The sequence below is a fragment of the Lygodium microphyllum genome, chromosome 30 (assembly GCF_053477565.2).
Source record: "Lygodium microphyllum isolate KBCC chromosome 30, Lygodium_microphyllum_v1.1.10, whole genome shotgun sequence".
NCBI classification, from domain to species: domain Eukaryota; kingdom Viridiplantae; phylum Streptophyta; class Polypodiopsida; order Schizaeales; family Lygodiaceae; genus Lygodium; species Lygodium microphyllum.
The window spans coordinates 78,537,453-78,556,435 of record NC_141164.1 but is presented as its reverse complement, the minus strand read 5'-3'; the positions used below and the strand labels follow the sequence as shown (position 1 = coordinate 78,556,435).

At 42.9% G+C, this 18,983-nt stretch overlaps 1 protein-coding gene across 3 annotated transcripts in view; it reads right to left on the bottom strand.

Annotated features, from left to right (window-relative positions):
- The window catches only part of LOC148010017 (ubiquitin C-terminal hydrolase 13-like), a 71,600-nt gene extending 54,609 nt beyond the window's left edge, over positions 1–16,991 (bottom strand). Inside the window, exons 1-4 of one of the 3 annotated variants that reach the window (XM_087673165.1) lie at positions 16,341–16,991; positions 16,162–16,231; positions 530–683; positions 84–241 (exon numbers count right to left, since the gene is read on the bottom strand). In XM_087673165.1, coding sequence (XP_087529291.1) covers positions 84–241; positions 530–683; positions 16,162–16,231; positions 16,341–16,367 — 409 coding nt within the window. In that variant the 5' untranslated portion in view covers positions 16,368–16,991. The remainder of the gene's footprint in view (positions 1–83; positions 242–529; positions 684–16,161; positions 16,232–16,340) is intronic. The other 2 variants (XM_087673167.1, XM_087673166.1) reach the window with 2 other exon arrangements.
- Between the last annotated feature and the right edge of the window lie 1,992 nt (positions 16,992–18,983).

Below are 18,983 nucleotides of genomic sequence, written 5' to 3'. Positions count from 1 at the left end.
CAATCGGATTCAGCACGACTGCTGTTCCAAGCTGATAGAACTTGCAACGTGATTTCCTACGATGTGATGTTACCAAAACAAACCTTTTCTCACTGTCAACTTTGGATCAAAGTGGTTGGCAATAGCAAGATTAAAATGAGCAAATCTAGTCCATCCATATGGCAGAGTGGCTGCATCTGCTACATCCAGATAGATAGATAGATAATCCACGTTGTTACCTTTAGGAAACAGGAGAACACGCCTGCAAAGGTGACAAACAGCAACATAAATTCAGAAGCAATCAATTCTTCTAAGTTGACCTAGCAAAGATGGTAAAGACCACAATGATGGTAAAAACTAGAAAGATAATACATGGATTGACACTGGCATATCCACTAGAAAAACATGATTAAAAATAGCTGTGCACTTTGTACAAGCACATATGAGCACACACCACTTTGGCCTCTTCCATTATTATCGGTTTCTAAAGGAGTGTAGCTCTTATGTTACACTGACTCAATTTATTGATGGATGTGTGGTGAAAACGCACCATTTGTAACCTCCAATGATAAAAACATCAGAGTAATGCTTCCTCATATTGATTTTGGAGAAATTTTCTATAGTCCAAACAAACTTTCCAAAGAGTGGATCCTCTGATTGTTGACTGTCCATGGGTGTTGCACCATCTCCTTGTTGCCCTACAGCTGCAATATATCCACATGAGTGCACAATTTTGACCATTCACGTTAATTTGGACATCCAGTGTAATCCTTTTACATACATTGCAACTAGAATCCCAAAGCACACAACTTTCCAAGAAGAATGCACCTTGTTACCTCCATCAGGAAATTCTAGCAGCATGCAAAAACCATGCTAATGAATTCATGCTTTCAATACTTGACCAGCTGACTCTCCAGTGAGAAAAACTATCACCCCCCCCTCCCGGACCTTTTTCCCTCCCTCCGTCCCTCCCTGAATGCACCTCATTACCTCCATCGGGAAATTCTAGCAGCATGCAAAAACCAGCATCAATTCATGCTTTCAACACTTGACCAGCTGACTGTCCGATGAGGAAAACTACCCCCCCCCCCCCCGCGCGCGCGCGCGTGTGTGTGTGTGTGTGTCTCTCTCTGGAAAAGCACAAAATCATGACAGCATGGTTTGGGAACATTTTATACATGCATGTGAAACTCTTGCTCCTTTGTTGAGGCACATTTTTAATGGAGTCATGTGTGAGGGCTTTCAGGCAAGCTGATGGAGCATACCATTATACCACTCTTTCAGAGTGCAGTTCGTATGGTACTAGGAAACTACATGAACAATCATGATAGGTCATTACCTAGCCAAGATATATGGGTGTATTTTAGAGCATTAGCTTAGTGCATGGGTAAAGTTTTTGGAGTCTAGTTAGTTCATGAGTGAGTTTCGGCATGTGCAGTAGTAGGTTGGGCATTACTATTTATTTTAGGCATTTTTTATTTGTCATTATTGTGGTGATTTTGGAATTTATGGCTGGCCGACCAGCATTTATTGCTGGCCAACTTGATGCATTATTGGCATTATTTATTGCCTATATATTCAACCTCCCTCCTCCACAATCATTCATTCATCATTTGCAAATTCTAGTGCATGCCCTACTAGAGAGAGGAAACCACTGCCCTATTGGAGAGAGAGCCAGTGCCTTTGCCCATGCAACCAATGACTCACTGTTGTACACAATTGTCTCGTGTTTGGTATATGGATTTCATTTCCCAAGCGTATCTCTAAGTTCTCCCTTTGCAGTGTTCTTTTGTTTTTCTTATGTTCTCTTCTCTAGCAATCTATTACTACAATCTTCTATTCTTCCATTCCTGCACCCACTTCTAACACAAAGAGACATGGTATAGAGCACGGGAGCGAGCGAGCTTTAGGAGGGGGTTCACTATACTCGATTGTCTATTCACCCTCAAAGCTAATATGAAGGAGGGCGAGGCACATGGGAAGAGAATTTATTGCTGCTTTGTGGATTTCTACAAGGCATTTGACACTATCCCACGAGCCAAGCTCATGCAGCGACTACAAGTCTCTGCAATTGGCATTGACTTCCTCAAGATAATTAGTGGAGAATGGGGATACACATTGTTGGTAAGCAAAGATACAGTCGTGGTTCAAGACACATGGACTAGAGATGGATGCACTTCCACCACTACAGTACAGCTTGAATTATATATACTTAGATCTCACTCACATAGAGCGAAACCGAATTATCACATCAAATATGTGAAGATTGATGCAAAATGTATACGGGTGCACCCTTTGCAACCCCTTGGTCTAAAGATGGCATAGTATCAACACCATTTCTTACATGTGTCAACAAAGGGATTCAATGTTAAGCCAGTGTACATGGACGTCCCTCTCCCCCATTGGATACATAGTGCTACTAGACAAATACGGACATCATCACACCAATTGAGGATTGAGACAAGATGGTAAACACACATCTGAGGATGCACACATCTGTCAATTATGCCACCAAGAGGTTGAGTTTGAAGAGTAGTTTATTTGCAAATGTAGTGTATTTTATAAGATCAGAGGGAGATTTCATTGCCTTTTCAAAGAGGGGTTTGGGCCTTTCCACAGGGTGATGGAGTACAAGGATCAAAGATGCCTAGGATTGTTCTTACTGGAGCTCAAAACACATAGAGAGAAGCTTTTGAGGAGTAGAACAAAGACAAACACCCAAATTTTTTCAACACTAGCTCTAGAGATAGCTCACCAAATGCTATCACTACAGCAATGCCATCACACTATCCACGAGTCACATGAGGCACAGTCAACTAAGCAACCACACTTCATAAAGCAGGGGACCGAGTAGATTTGAGCCACCATTGCTCACCATCAAAGACAAGTACCTCCCCTTCCCAAATTCAAAATCTTGGACCACCCCATAATAGATATCCTTGCCTTGAGTAGGGTATATTGTTTCTAGAGAGTCATTTTTGATTGGGATGGAATCTTAGAAGTCACTTGAAGGATTATCAAGAGATCATTTTGTACATAGTGGTAGCCTATACTTACAATTGATATAGTCAGTTGTTTTTCATTGTCATGGTTGTTCTCAAGTCGAGACAACATGGTCAAATACACTTCACTTCTTTGTCACATAGGCCATTTTGGCTTTTTCAAGACATAAATATATCTTTTTTTCTTTCTCTCTCTATATATCCATAATGATTCCATGGCTGATCCTTCTTCTCAACCTTCATGTCCACCACCTACAAATACATTACAGCAGTCTATTCAGCCTGATTTTCAGCCACAACAGCATCATGATACCTTGTCCAATGAGCAGCCCCCTATACATGATCACTTGGAGCAAACCGGCTGAAATTCAGCAGCCTAAAAGAGTCCTTCATTGGCTGCTAGACACTCTTCGGGACAGCAAGCAGCCTCTTCCTTTGGGTACCCGCACCCCGGTCTCTGCTCATAAGGAACAAGGTAATCTTCTTGCATGTACATTGGCGGCTACAACATGCAATGAAGAACTTCTATCTTATAAAGATGCTTTTTTAGATGATCATTCAATGGAAGCAATGAAGGCAAAGATTGATTCCATCCATCAAAATGACACTTGGGAGCTATGTGACTTGCCTCATGGCAAGCATGCAATAGGTACCAAATGGGTTTATAAAATTAAAAGAAAGTCTAATGGTTCTATTGACACGTACAAACACCGCCTTGTTGCCAAGGGCTATGCCCAACAAGGAATTGACTTTGAGGAGACTTTGGCCCTTACCTCTCGCATTACTACCATTAGGAGTATTATTGCCCTTGCTGCCCACTTTCAATGGGAGGTGCATCAACTGGACATCAACACGACATTTCTCCATACATATCTCACTGAACAGGTCTATGTTTCTCATCCTCTAGAAAGGCTCTGAGCACAAAGTTTGTCGCCTCAAGAAGGCTTTGTATGGTTTAAAGCAAGCTCCACGGGCTTGATACACCCATATACATTCTCATCTGTTGCATCTTGGATTTCAAAATAGCCCTATTGAGGCTACTCTTTACATTCAACATCAGGGATCTAATTTTATTATTCTTGTGCTTTATGTTGATAACATCCTTGTCACTGGGACCAACGCTGGTCAAATTGCAGAATTTAAGGCTGATTTACAGCAAACCTTTGCCATGACAAATCTTGGTCTACTTCACTATCATTTGGATATCCAACTTGCCACCATTGAAAGAGGGCATCATTATAACATAGTCCAAGTATATTGGACTACTTCTTCAGCTCTTTTAGTTTGAGGATTGTAAGCTTGTGTCTACTTCCTTAGAGCTTGGTTTCAAATTCACTTCTGATTATGGTAGTGGATCCTTTGATACTACTTTATATCAGCAAACCGTTGGATGCTTGATTTATCTATGTCACATGAGGCCCGATCTTTAGTTTGTTGTCTCCATTGAGCCCCAAAACACACTAAAAATGCTCTTTTAGAGTAAAACCCTAAAACGGGGAGCGGTTCAAGAGAGTTCAGTGGAAACCCTAAAACGGGGAGCAGTTCGAGAAAGTTTAGTGGAAACCTTAATTTTTGGGGCACCCTTCCACATCTATAAATAGACAGGCTGCCCCCATTCAGCCATCATCCTTGTTTTGCAGGTTACACCAGCCCACACACCCTCTGCTGCTGTTGGCGCCCAGTTTCCAGCCTGCAGCCCGCCTCCATCTGCTGTCCAGTCATCATCGACGGCAGCCACATCATCTTCAGCCTGTCCATTGCTGTAGGCGACAGCTCTTAGCTGCTGGCGACTGCTCCAAACTATCCCAGACTGCTGTTCAGCCTGCTATCCATCATCTCCAGGGTCAGCCAGCCTGTATTTTCAGCATTGCAGGCCCTGACACTCTCAGACACTGTTTCAGCCTGCTGTTTACAGCAGATTGTGCACAGTTCCCAGCCCCCGATCAGTGGTACATTGCTGTGTTTACCAGTTTCCAGCCTCCAGACTGCTGCGTTTTGGTGACCAGCCTGCTGCCATTCACTATTCAGCACTCCTACACTCCAACTGGTGGTCACAGACTTGGGATCCGTCTTCGGTGGACGTCACACTCCGACATTGCTCTGAAATTGAGCACACTGTACACTCTTACATTCATTTACAGCATTCATTCACTTCAGAGTTGTGTTCTCTCTCTCCCTTCTTCTGTTTGTGTTTGAGTTTTTGTGTTTTGCATTTAGGGTTTGAGTTTTGCCCTCTGTGTCTGTGTCTGTGTCTGTGTCTGTGTGTTTCTGTCGGGGTCGTACACTCTGTGTCCTCAGTGCAAACCCTAGCAGTCTTCTTAACATGGTATTAGAGCCGGTGCTCTTGTAAAGAGTATCCTGCAGATATTGTTGAGAGCTAGTGTTTGTGCGAGGCACACAATACAACTCGTAACCAAATCACAATGTCCCAGACACCTTCTTCTCCAGTTCCTATGATGTCTTATCAGGCTTCTCCATCATTGGAGGTCCCAAGACGGCATTATGGACTCGGTGAGGAGGACGACACTCCACCTTCACCAAATTTCACTAACATGACAGAGGAGGCCTTTGAGGAGTACTATCACAACAAGTACAGTGATGTTTACACCCCTCCTACCAGTTTTGCTACCACATCCGGACCGGTTGGTGAGGCTGGCCACCTCTCCAATCATGGAGGACATACGGCATTCGGAACATCTGGCGATCCATCTTCATCATCTCAGCCAGCTCCAATGTCAGGTTTGTACAATTCTTTTGTGTTGCATGAATCAAAACCCTCGCCTATTTCTTCTTTTGAGGTACAGGATCCGGATGGCTTTGCATATGTGAACTTCAATAGAGAAGGCTCACGAAGCAGACAGAATTTAGGTACATCTACAGCTTCTGTTTCATTTGAGCATATCACACACACTTCTCACTTTCCTCCCATCCCACCCTCTTCTATATCACACCTTGATCATCTCTCATCATCTTTCCAAAATCTTGGATTACACTCCACATCTACTTCACACCCCCTAGGGGTTGGATCTTCTATCTCTGCTTCTAGCACCTTTTTCTTCACCCATTCTCTACCTCTTTGCACCATGGTACTTCGTTAGGGGGAATGCCACCCTTTAACACAGTGTCTCTCACCTTTCAGCAAATGAGCACACCCATAACTCCTGGGTCGACTGTGATGGGCATCCCCCTCACTATCCCCAGCTTCACATCTCCCATGACCACTCATACGCAAGGGTTTCCATCCTCAGCTTATGGTGCGTCTTCACACTCTCCTTGGGTTACACCTACGCAGGGATTCCCATCTTCTGCTCCCAATGTTCCCATCCCACCTCCTTGGGTTCCTCATGTGGCTACCATGCCCATGCCTAGTCAGCCCATCCCTACCTATGGATCCACCTTGCACACTACCCGCATGCCTGGTGGGCACTCTGGGGCCCATTCCCAAGTCTACTCCACTCCCCCGTCCTACCCCCACTGCACTTTTTCACACTATCCATCTCCAAGCACTACCACTCCTGTTGCAACGGCCAAGAATGCCTTCACGGATAAGGCACATATTAACGGGTCAAATTTCACTACTTGGTCGAATTTCATGCAACAAGTGCTTGAGTCTCAGGGTCTTTGGGACCTCGTCATTGGTCTAAAGCCTATGCCTGACTAGCTCACCCTGACTACATCCGTCAATGGAGAGTCCGCAATGCTACTGCCAATGTTGAGCTGATGCAGGGCTTGCTTCCTGAGTTTCACTCTCAGTTGCAACACTTCCCGCTCGCGTCAGAGCGTTGGAGTCACCTTCTCGACCGCTATACGGCTCATGATCGTACTTGGTGCATCAATCTCGACTTTGAGCTTCAAGAGTTCTCTCTTAAGAAAGGGGATGATCTGAAAGTCAAGCTGGCTGACTATAGGCGGTTACTTGCTGAGTTCGCTACTACTGGCTCTCCAAAGTCAGATGATGATCAGGTTACATTCTTCTTGAATAAGTTGCCCGCAAAATACTTCGATTTCATTCAACACATCATCTCCCAACCTCGATTGCCGACCTTCTACGAGTTTGAGTGCCAGTTCTTGCATTACGCAAGGCTGCATAATCAAGTCCACAAGAAATCCTCATCACAGCCTTATTCAGACCAGAGGGGGTTAGTTGCCTCTTCTTCGGGAGGGAAAACCACCAATGGCAAGAACTCGCTAGATGCGAAGGCAAGCCAATCAAAGGATGACTCCTCTTCCTCAGATGGAACCAAAGAATCAAGACCTCTCTGGCAGCAACTCCCTAAGAAAAAACGGTTTTGCATACACTACCAGTGAGCAGGCCATGTGGACGAGGAGTGTCGCTCCAAGGCCCAAGGTCTTCCACCTAAAAAGCCTCAGTATACCGCTGTGACTCCACAGTCCAGTGGGGCTACACCTTCCGCTCCTGCTTTATCTGCTCCTTCAACACCCGTTGTTGCTGCTGGACATGTGGCTTGAGTACAGCCTCAACAACCCATCTCTTTCACTACCCCTGAGGGACTGGTTGATTGGTCTGCAGGTTCCGATCCCGTTGCACTTCATGCATCTATCTCACCTTCCTCCCCACCTCGTCAAGCATTCCCTTGGCAGAGCCCTGCTACTGGACATACACGACGGTGGCCACCTTCTTAGACTAGCATGTCTCTAGGTCCTTTTGGATACCCTAGGTCAATCTAGCATTCATTTTTCGCACTCTTAGAGTCGGGCCCATAGGATTTTTGTCTCTACATCCTTCAGTTAGCTTTTCATTTTTGTTTTGTTTTGTTTTGGAGCATCTCACTACTAACCTCTGTGCTTGCAAACTTTGATCTCCTTTGCAGGTTTTGTTTTCAGTGTAGGGCTAACATGCAGGTTTGCCCAATCCTACCTAGGCTGGAGACTTGGGATGTGCGCCGTTTCTTCATGGTTTCATCATCCTTGGAGTTTTGCTCTTCTACCAGCATGGAGGCTTCCCCTCCCGAGACGGATCGTGCAGCATCTCTCTTGATGCTATCATGGCAGTAACTTCTACCTAGCTCTTCTAGCTGGGATGCTTCCTCCTCCTCTTCATTCCTTATGGTTCTCGGCACCACACGAAGACCGACATCAAGCTCCTCTTCCTTCTTCGGCATCTACATCCAGGTTGAGAGGGGGTTTCCACCCTTCTTGGTATTCTACAAGCTTCAGCACTTTGTCTTCGACATCGGCTTCTCCCCCCTGTTGTACCTTACCCTTTGCATTGCATGATTTCATCATCTTTGTACTAGGGCGCTTGGGTAAGTGAACAATTTTTCCATGAGCGACACTGTCCAAGTGGCACCTGCTACATGAGCATTCTTCAACATGTAGCATACTTTGCATCTCACTGTGCAAAGTACTACTTGAGCAGATCCTAACCTGTTTCCACGGGCAGCTGTTGTTACCACACCACCATCCTTCTTCATCACATGGATATCTCATCACCTACTTTTCCTCATCATCGACACCCTGAGTGGATGGGTTAGCTTATACTGTTTTGTGATGTATTGGGTGTACCCTCCCTACTCCCGTCTTCTGGGTCACTGTTCCTCAATCGACCGCATCCCATAAAATTTACCACACTTATTCCAAAAAAAAAAAAAACACACAAAAGTTCCATCCACCTTTGTAGGGCTTGGTAGGCCACTGGGCAGCCGACGTGAACCCTTTGTCCGATGCCTTATCCTCTCTGAGGTGACTACTTGGATTCCCTTGGTAAGATAACCATCGCCTCTGTAGTCTTGGTAGGCCATTGGGTAGCCGACATGCACTCTTTGTCCAATGCCTTGGCTGCTTTGGGGTGGGACGCCTTGGGGTACATCAACATCACAATGGCTAGACTAATCTTTCGGCTCAGTTTTGGGGCTAAGAGGAGGTGTTGAGCTAAAATATGCATTACTTGTTGATTAGCCTCTTAAACAGCCCCAAAACACACTAAAAATGCTCTTTCAGAGTAAAACCCTAAAACGGGGAGCGGTTCAAGAGAGTTCAGTGAAAACCCAAAAACGGGGAGCAGTTCGAGAAAGTTTAGTGGAAACACTAATTTTTGGGGCGCTCTTCCACATCTATAAATAGACAGGCTGCCCCCATTCAGCCATCATCCTTGTTTTGCAGGTTACACCAGCCCACACACCCTCTGCTGTTGTTGGCGCCTAGTTTCCAGCCTACAGCCCGCCTCCATCTGCTGTCCAGCCATCATCGACGGCAGCCACATCATCTTCAGCCTGTCCATTGCTGTAGGCGACAGCTCTCAACTGCTGGTGACTGCTCCAAACTGTCCCAGACTGCTGTTCAGCCTGCTGTCCATCATCTCCAGGGTCAGCCAGCCTGCATTTTCAGCATTGCAGGCCCTGACACTCTCAGACACTATTTCAACCTGCTGCTTACAGCAGACTGTGCACAGTTTCCAACCCCCAATCGGTGGTACACTGCTGTGTTTACCAGTTTCCAGCCTCCAGACTGCTGCGTTTTGGTGACCAGCCTGCTGCCATTCACTATTCAGCACTCCTACACTCCAACTGGTGGTCACAGACTTGGGATCCGTCTTCAGTTGACATCACACTCCGACATTGCTCTGCCCTTGAGTACACTGTACACTCTTACATTCATTTACAGCATTCATTCACTTCAGAGTTGTGTTCTCTCTCCCCCTTCTTCTGTTTGTGTTTGAGTTTTTGTGTTTGAGTTTTGAGTTTTGTGTTTAGGGTTTGAGTTTAGCCCTCTGTGTCTATGTTTGTGTCTTTGTGTTTTTGTCGTGGTCCTACACTCTGTGTGTCCTCAGTGCAAACCCTAGCAGTCTTCTTAACAGCAGGCACTATAGCATGTCTTTCAGTATCTTAAAGGCACCCAAGATCTTGGCCTTCTCTACAAGGCTAATTCTTCACTCTCTTTGCATGGATATTCTGACAGTGATTGGGCTAGATATTCAAGTTCTCATGTCTCTTATAGTGGCAACTTCTTCTTCTTAGGTACATCACATGTGTCTTGGTTCAACAAGAAACAAACTACAGTTGCTACTTCCAGTTGTGAAGCTGAGTACAGAGCGGCGTTCACAACCACAATGGACTGTGTTTGGCTCCAAAAGTTACTTGCAGATCTTCATGTGCACAAGACGGCTCTAACAGTTATCTACACTAACAACCAGTTGGCCATTGCACAAATCCTAGTTTTTCATGTCCGTACAAAGCATACAAAAGTTCATTACCACTATATTCGTGAGCGGATGTTAGCCGAGACATACCCACTAAAGACAACTTAGCAGGTCTTTTCACAAAGGCACTTCCTCAACCAAAGTTCCAAGCTTTTCGATAAGTCAGTACTATCATAGATTGCTATATCCACTTAGATGAACTTGTGCAACCATGACCTTATATTTCTTTTCATTTTCTAGGATTTTGTCGTTTTTCGTACATCAGTCCGCCCATTTCATGGAGGGGGTTTTGTAGACCATCTCATGGGCTATGCATTGATGCCCTTTGATCCATGATCCAAGATCCCTATGCATTTAAATTGTCATTAAATGCAATTGTTGCCCCTAATGTCCTAGGGGCTAAGTGATACTAGGGTTAGGGTTTCCTACAACAGGGTTTAATTTTTATTATAAATAGACACTTTATGCCTCATTAGCACATAGGTGTGGCATTGTTTGGTGTGATTGCCTCAAGCGTTATACTCTCTCTCACTCATTAATAAATACTTGTCATTTGAGAGTATTGTTGTGCATCGATTAATTCTTTCATTCTCATTCATTTCTATTAACTTAATCGCACAATTGCTCCACGCTTGGGCCAACAAGATACTTATGAGAAGGGATCTCATCATGCTCTAGCAATCAATACACTTACTCCCCCTTTGCAAAATGCGGAGTTATGGCATGCTTGATATGGACACATAAGTTTTGGCAATCTCATGACTCTTCAAAGATGTCAGATGGTTGATCCTTTGCCTACTTTGGATACTCCACCTCCCCATATGCTTGTGATGGCAAAATGCATAGGTTTGCCTTAAAGAAGGATGGTGCAATGCCTGCTATCTAGAAATTACAGCTTACACAATAATGTGGGGGTCATCTTTATTTCATCACATTTAACTACTCTAGGTACACTTGTATATATGGTTTGAAAGCCAAATAGGATGTATTTATGTACTTCAACCATTTGGTTGCCAAATTGAAACTAAAATTGGTTTGAAAGTGCAAACTCTTTGCGCAAATAGAGGGGGAGAGTACGTCTCAAGACTTTGAGGCTTATTTGCTAGACCATGGCATTGCACATCAATCTACAATGAGGATGACTCCTCAACAAAATGGAGTGGCAGAACACAAGGACCATACTCTTATGAAAATGACTAGATGCATGTTGAAGAGCAAAGGGCTACCTCATAGATTTTGGCTTGGAGGCCTTATGTGTGCAAATCATGTTTTGAATCATGCTCCTACAAAAGCATTGAGGACCATTATATCATATGTGGTATGGCAATAAGCCTAGTGTAGATTACTTTCATCTTTTTGGTTGTGTTGCATATACACATGTACCCAAAGAGCTTCATGAAAAGCTCGATGACAAGGTAGTAAAATGCATTTTTGTTGGGTATAGCATGGAAAGCAAAGGGTATAACGTATATAACCCTTCCACATGTAAGGTTTTGTGAGTAGAGATGTCATATTCTCTGAAAATTCAGCACATAAGCATAATGAATTTCAAAGGCCAACCGCATCAAACTCTTTGGATGTATTTGAGGGTCTCCTTCCATATACTATTGATTCGGGGGCTGATTTTGATGTAGAAAATAAGCCATTACAGCATGCTGAACCTGCCCCACTTGCCCAAAAATTAGCCTCCAATTGATCTATTTTCTCCTAGAGCAATGTATGATGCAATTGTGCAAGAAAAGATTGCTATACATACAACCAAAACAGTCCCTAGATGGCTATTACAAACTCTTAAAGTGAGTCGCATGAATACTTCTTTGCCTCAACGTACATATTCTAATGCTAGAAATGAAAGAGGGGCACTGTCATGAGGACATGTATTTTTGAAACCTCACTTAACATGTGGATTAATTTTTAATCACATGATTAAGTAAATGTTGCACATGTGAGATGCAATTGGGATTAGAGTAAATTTACGAGCCCAAGACCCAAGAAAATCACGGGATATCAAAGGCAAAAGTTGCTATAAGTTATGTTGCACAGGTACTTGGTGGTATCTGGTGTCAATTGTTGGCCTAGGTCATTCATTTGGCCATAAGTGTCAGTTGGTGACATTAGAGATGTGGCATTTTAATGGTACCTAACGCTGATCTAATTGTCAAGGATGGCACAAAGAGACTCGAGAGTGGAAGATGCCTAGCCAATTTAATTATTGGCCAGTTTTTTTTTTGCACAAAAATAATTATTAGATTAATTTTTAGTGATTAAAAGCTGAAAATTAATATTTAATGATGGATAATGTTGGAAAAACCATTTGGGAAGACTGCCGCTTGGCAAACTTGCCCATACAAGCTAGTAAAAGACTAAAGAAGAGGAAAAACGAGATCCTTCTTGTTGTAGCAAATGTGGGAGAGCTATGAGCAGCCATGGCCAGTCACGAGTGAGTTTTGAGGAGGCAATTGCAAATTCGGACAGTTGGGCGATTGCATCCAGGTACAAGGTGACAATTGATTTGGATGTCTCAACTGTAGGCGACAGCATTTAATGCTGTTGTGGCAAGACAGTAGCTGCATTTGAGTGATTTTTAGTCATTCTTCACGACAAAACTCTGAATTTTCTCTCTCTACAGCTTTCTCTCTCATCTCCTAGCCATTTCACAGCCTTGCTACAAAGATCTCAGCATTTGGACCCTTGGAGGCTGAGAAATTGCAAATTTCTCTGCTGTAAACCCTAATTTACAGCAAAAATTGGGGTTTAGCAACAACCTCGAGAAGCGTGCCAAAAATTAAAAGCTCCAAGACTTGGATTTTTCAAGGCTGAAGGTGAATTTCAACTAAATTCAGGTGGAGGACTAGCCAGCCATTCAATTTGGGGCATTTCCATCGTCTATGAAGTGGGTGAAGGCCAATTAAGTGCCCAAATCATTAAGTACCCAAATCAAGGGGCAAATCAAATTGAAGACTTGCTTGTCACTTTGGACAGCAAGGAGAGTTTGGATTGCGAAGGGGATCGGGAGAATCCCATTGTAAATCAACTTCTCCTTCAATAAAGCTGAAGAAATACCGAAAGGGGCGCCAATTTTGGGGCCAATCGGGTGTGCATTGTCCAAGATCAGTAGGTAAATTTGTATTTTCAGATTTGCATTTATTATTTGCTTCTGTAATTAAGTTGTAATCAAGGATTTACCACCCATCCATGAAAGGAAGGCTGGTTTCATGGTTCCATTGCCGGGATACCATCAAATCCTTTGAATTGGTGGGCCCGTGGTACTTGATTGCAACTTGGGACTATTACATTATTGCTGAAATTGTTCTCAGCAAGTGAATTACAGCAAGCATGTCTTCACATGGTGATATATCTTCATTCTATAAATCCATCCTCACTTGATGTAGCATACATGATGATCTAACCTTTAGGATTGCAATAATGTCCTCATTGAACTAAACATCCACTATATGATCTTTGCTAAAATGATGAAGATTTTGGTCTAAAGCAACCAAACTACCACCAACATAATGCCATCTACTATAATAAAAGCTAAGGATGAAATTTTGACTAGCAACCATATATTTACAAACTATAAAGTCTTAATCTATCTTACATATAATTTTTCCTTGTATCCTAGTGTCCCGTCCCTCATCAATACAGTGTCCCATACCACCCTTAACGAGATAAAGGCATTCTTGTCAAGCAAGAACCATCTTGGTTCCGTGGGCAAAAGTAGTTTTGTGCACATCATCGGATCTCACGCCCAATTGCAGGTTGATGCTCTGATACCAATGAAACATCCCCCTAGGATCCAACCTGCACACGGGACACAATACAAGCCAAACTCACCATAAAGGGACTATATATCAAACTCACCTTCCAATAATAGAGCCAAATGGGCTCGCCCCCCAACCTGGGAGCTAGCAGCACCCCGGGTCACAACCACATCCCAAGTATTGGCATCCCATACCACAAGCCCACACCATCCCAGTGTACAGATGCGTCGACCAACAAGCCAAGAGTCCAAGAGTGATGATCACACAATGAATGTGCACAATAGAGCCTTGAAGCCTATTTATAGGACTCGACTACCCTAAACCAAAGGTGTCCTTAGTGCATTCACACTAAGTAACTTTGTAACCACCGTGATCAATGCTACTAGCACCCATCCAAATATCCAAGGATATAACACATAGGAAATTTCCTAGTAAAAAGGCTAAAGTGAGACATGCTCAACAATGGCAATATAAAACATAAGTAAATCAAGTACAATGTCTTTAATACGGACAAAAATCCAACTTGAAGGTGAATATTTACACTTTGTGTTTATGAATTCCTAGAGAGGATTGTGTCACCTCTCAAGCATACAACACATAATGGCACTCAAAGTGGTTGACTGCAATCACCATGATTTTGTGTAAGAGTACTCAATTTTGAATTCTCTAAGCAATATACTTCAATTTGACGTTCAAGGTTCATTCCATCTTTGGATGACTCCTTGAGCATTGTCATGACAAAAGTGGGTGAGTATCGTCATGAGAAATAAAAAATCATTATAAGTAGTTTTCATTTACGATCAAGATAATGCTGCTATTTCACCTAATATGTCTTGTCGTAATGATATTCACACCTTCCATAGCAACTAAGATTCCATACACATGAAAGTTCCTCCTTGCCTTGTCAAAAACTAACTACATGAACCACCTACAACTAACCACAAATGTGAATGGCCCCCTCTTTTTGTTTTGGGTCAATGTTTCTTATGAATGTGAATCACTACTTTATATGGTGCCAAAAAGAATTTATTCATCATGTTGTAAAGCAAGCATACGCATGCACTATGAGCTTGAATCCTTCTTATAGCCCAAACAATGTCGTAAAGGTTTGTCTCCACCACCATATCCTCCAAAATGTATATATACGCGTGTGTGTGTGTGTGTGTGTGTGTGTGTGTGTGTGTGTGTGTGTAATTAATATCTATTAATACATATGTATAGGGAAGACCTCGGAAAAACCCCAAATGACAATGACAATGTCTAACAAGTATAGGCAAATTGTGGAAAGTAGAGACTCGCCTAGGAATGCACACAAGACGCCAACAAATAAAGAAAAGGCACCTAAATTGCTAGAGCTCCTATGTCTCTTACAAGAAATCACAACCATAAGATAACTCTATTTGAAGACATGCTTTTGTCATGAGTTCATGTATGCAAAGAGGCACATCCACAAGTGTGGGTATTCACATAAAACTGGTTGTATGTTTGTACATTCAAAAGTTTTGATACTACTTACTAGCTATACCACTACTATGTACATGTACAAGAACTACACATACTCTATGCATATGCATAGTCTTTGTTTTTGTTTCAGTATATTAGAGTTCTTCCAAACAATTTGATAATGGAATATAATAACCACAATGGTGAATCATCCTTCATCTCAGAAACCCTAGCAATCTTGGCAAAGGTTCGAGAGTTCTTTCTTTTCTCTCCACAGACTTATCATAGGATTAGTGCCTGAACTAACCCCGCATATGCAAAAGCTCCATAGACCATAGACATCTGTATAAAAGTTTAAAGAAACCATTTTCATTTTTCTCTCTGCACACTGCAGGCCCACCTAACAGACACAGCAGCAGATATCTTAACAAAACTTTTCTGCACAGTGCTACAACTACCCTATATATCTTTGCAGAGGTTTAACAATACTTTCTTCTTTCTGCCTGGCATCAGTTTCCGATCTAGCCTGACAATGCAGCAGTTTGAATGACTGCATACAGCTGAGAAAGACAAGATCGCAAGAGGCTTCATTAAATGGACTTCACAAAACATGCTGTCAATGCAGCCACTCCAGTTTACCAACTACTTTGCATATAGAAGCACATGTAGCAATCAATTCTACCCTCAGATCGGTGATCGGATCAAATGGACACTAGTCTTTTTTAATCCCCTTGTTGAAGTGGAAACAATACCACAGATGTTTCCAGATTGTTCCGTGATAATTCCTTCTTTTAGGGTGTTTAAACAACCATACCTTCCATGGCCTCAGCAGCATCCATATCGGCAGCAGTTGGTGCAGCTGGCACGAGCATGTCATCCTCATCCTGTGAACACACAAATGAACACAAAAGCGAATAGACTGGATCAGGCATGCCAAAACCAAGGGGTGACAGATAAGGCAGATTAGAAGATAGCCAATTGAGAAAGGCTCACATCGAGAGGGGGGGCAGTCATGGTCATGGCGGGCTGCTGAAAGCAATCAAGTCGATTAGGAGAAGGTGCCAGGGTGCAGGCAGCTGCTCGACGAAGGCAATCTGTGTTTCTCCTTCTTCTTTCTGATTCTTCTCCTGCTACTCCTTCCTTATCCTTTATTTTCCCTCTTCCTGAAACTTCGTCCAGATATGCCCTTCTAACATGTAGAGTCAAAGCCTGGTTGATCGGACGTGCGCTTCTTCTCCTTCTCCTTCTTTCTGATACGTCTTCTGATATGTCCTCCTGTCGTGCCTTCTCCGGACACTTCTTGTGATACGTTGTTGTTTCCTGCGAGGCGAAGCCTGGCGTTCCTGGTACTTGTTCTGATTGTGTCCTCCGTCCTGATATGTTCTTTCTAATACTTCTTCCGATATGTCCCTTTCTTGCTGATACTTCTGTTGATATGTCGTTGTTACCTGTGGAGCGGAGCCGGGCCGATCGGATATGTCTGTCTCCTCCTCCTTCTTCACCTTCCTCCTGACACTTGTTTTCTGGTTACGTCCTTCTGTTCCTGTGTCGAGCGAGGCTGATCGAATGCGTGCGCTTTAGTGTGCAATTGTAGTATTCGGCCGATGGTGGCCGAGGCCGTTTTCGCTTATGCGTAGAGAGGAAACAGTGATGAAAGTAATCGGGAACCTGAATCTCTCGGCCGTCGCAGTGTGAACGCGGATATTCGCCTCTCCACAAAACCGACTCCAGGAGCTCAGCGCACGTGTCTGTCCAACTCCACCCCTTTTGCCTTTGAACTTTGCAGTTTGCATCTGTCTACGCTCAAAGCATGATACATCCAAATTTAAACCATTAAACATTTTGCGTTTGTTTACACGCAGTGCATCAGACATCCACATTTAGACCTACAAACTAAGAGTAGTGCCATGTGAGGATGCTTGACAAACCATTTTGAGATCCTAGGAATCACACAAGCTGCTAGAATTTCTATCCTACCTCACAAGTCACAAAACAAACCTTTAGGTGTGATGTCTGAGCTCAAAATTATTATTAAACAAATGGAGTTGACACAAGAATGAGAAGATTGACGTGACACTGCAACACCAAAAGACGAGAGAGAGAGAGAGAGAGAGAGAGAGTGTGTGTGTGTAGATAGGCAAGCCAAATCATTGCCTTCCATTATAAGAGATTGTAAGATGCACGTTGTCCCCCTTCGATAAACCTCACAACCCCCACCACCACGTTCTAAATGGAAATGATATTGTGCTCATATCAAATTCACCTAAGGGCCTACAATGACTCCTTCATGCATTATAGGAGTTTTGCAAAGATTGAGACCTCATGGCAAATCTAAGGAAGACCAAGGTAACATTCTTCAATACATCCTCAACATCATCAAACTTGGATTATAATTTGGAATATGGGGTAGGCATTGGAGATTGTGATCAAGGTAAATCTAAGGAAGACCAAGGTAACATTATTCAATACATCCTCAACATCATCAAACTTGGATTATAATTTGGAATACGGGGTAGGCATTGGAGATTGTGATCTCTTATGTCTTTTGCCCATCACAATTTCACATGAGGAGGGCACTAAGGGGACAACTTGACACAACACTATGTAACCTTGAGTACCTTGGAACTCATATGTGCTTGTATACATTTCTAGCAGTCGAGGATGAAGGGTGGCTATTTGACACTTTGGTAGCCACCATGCTTATATACAATGCTCTTATATGGCACCCTACTTGATCCATATATAGAGAAGGTGGAAAATCAACCACAAGGGAGGATCATAAACTAGATTTTGCATATGAGGTGGATGAGGATGGTACAATGGAGGTTACTATAGGGATGGAGCCTATAAGGGATTAAGGAGTGTTATTATGGATGCTAGTTATGGGAGTGACCTTTGATAGTGATAATCTCATGCATGACCCAGAGTAAGGCTTTGATCTATATTACACACATTCGGCAACATGGATTAAAACTATGGCGGAAGTGAAAGACAAGTAAAAAGGAATATGCATAAAAGACAAAGAACAACAAAGTTAAATGTGGCTACTAAAAATAGCAATTACAAAAACTAGTAACTAGAGTACCAAGCCAAGAGTCCCAAAAATAACTTGTGAATTTTTTTGTAACATTTCATGCTCTCCTCTTATAAAATGCAAAATCTTAATCACATATTTAAAATTCCCAAAAAGGAGAACACAGATAGATGCCACATTCAAACAAGTGTAAATCTAAGAGCCTAGATCTCTCTTCTATACATTGGAAAATCATGCAAACATATTTTGAAGGCCTAGGCTAGAGTTAGGTCTCATGTGAAAAGACAATCATCAAGAGAGTGGAAAACCCACTCAAATCTATGCATCTAGAATGAAAGCTAAAAAGAGAAACTCATTCTTATGTGTGTAACCTTTGAGAGGTCTAAGATCTATCTCTTCTCCTTTATTTTACTTGAATGCTCAAATGTGAGGGAGTCAATTTTGAGAGTGACAGAGCAATCTCACCTTCATTTTTTAGGATGCCTCTTCCCCTTCTCTTCTCTTTTGTTAGCAGCGGCTTGGTGGAAGCCTATGCTCAAACCAAAGCTTCATTAGAGCTTCTCCTCTTTGACCTAAACCACAATGATGGAGGTTAATGCAAT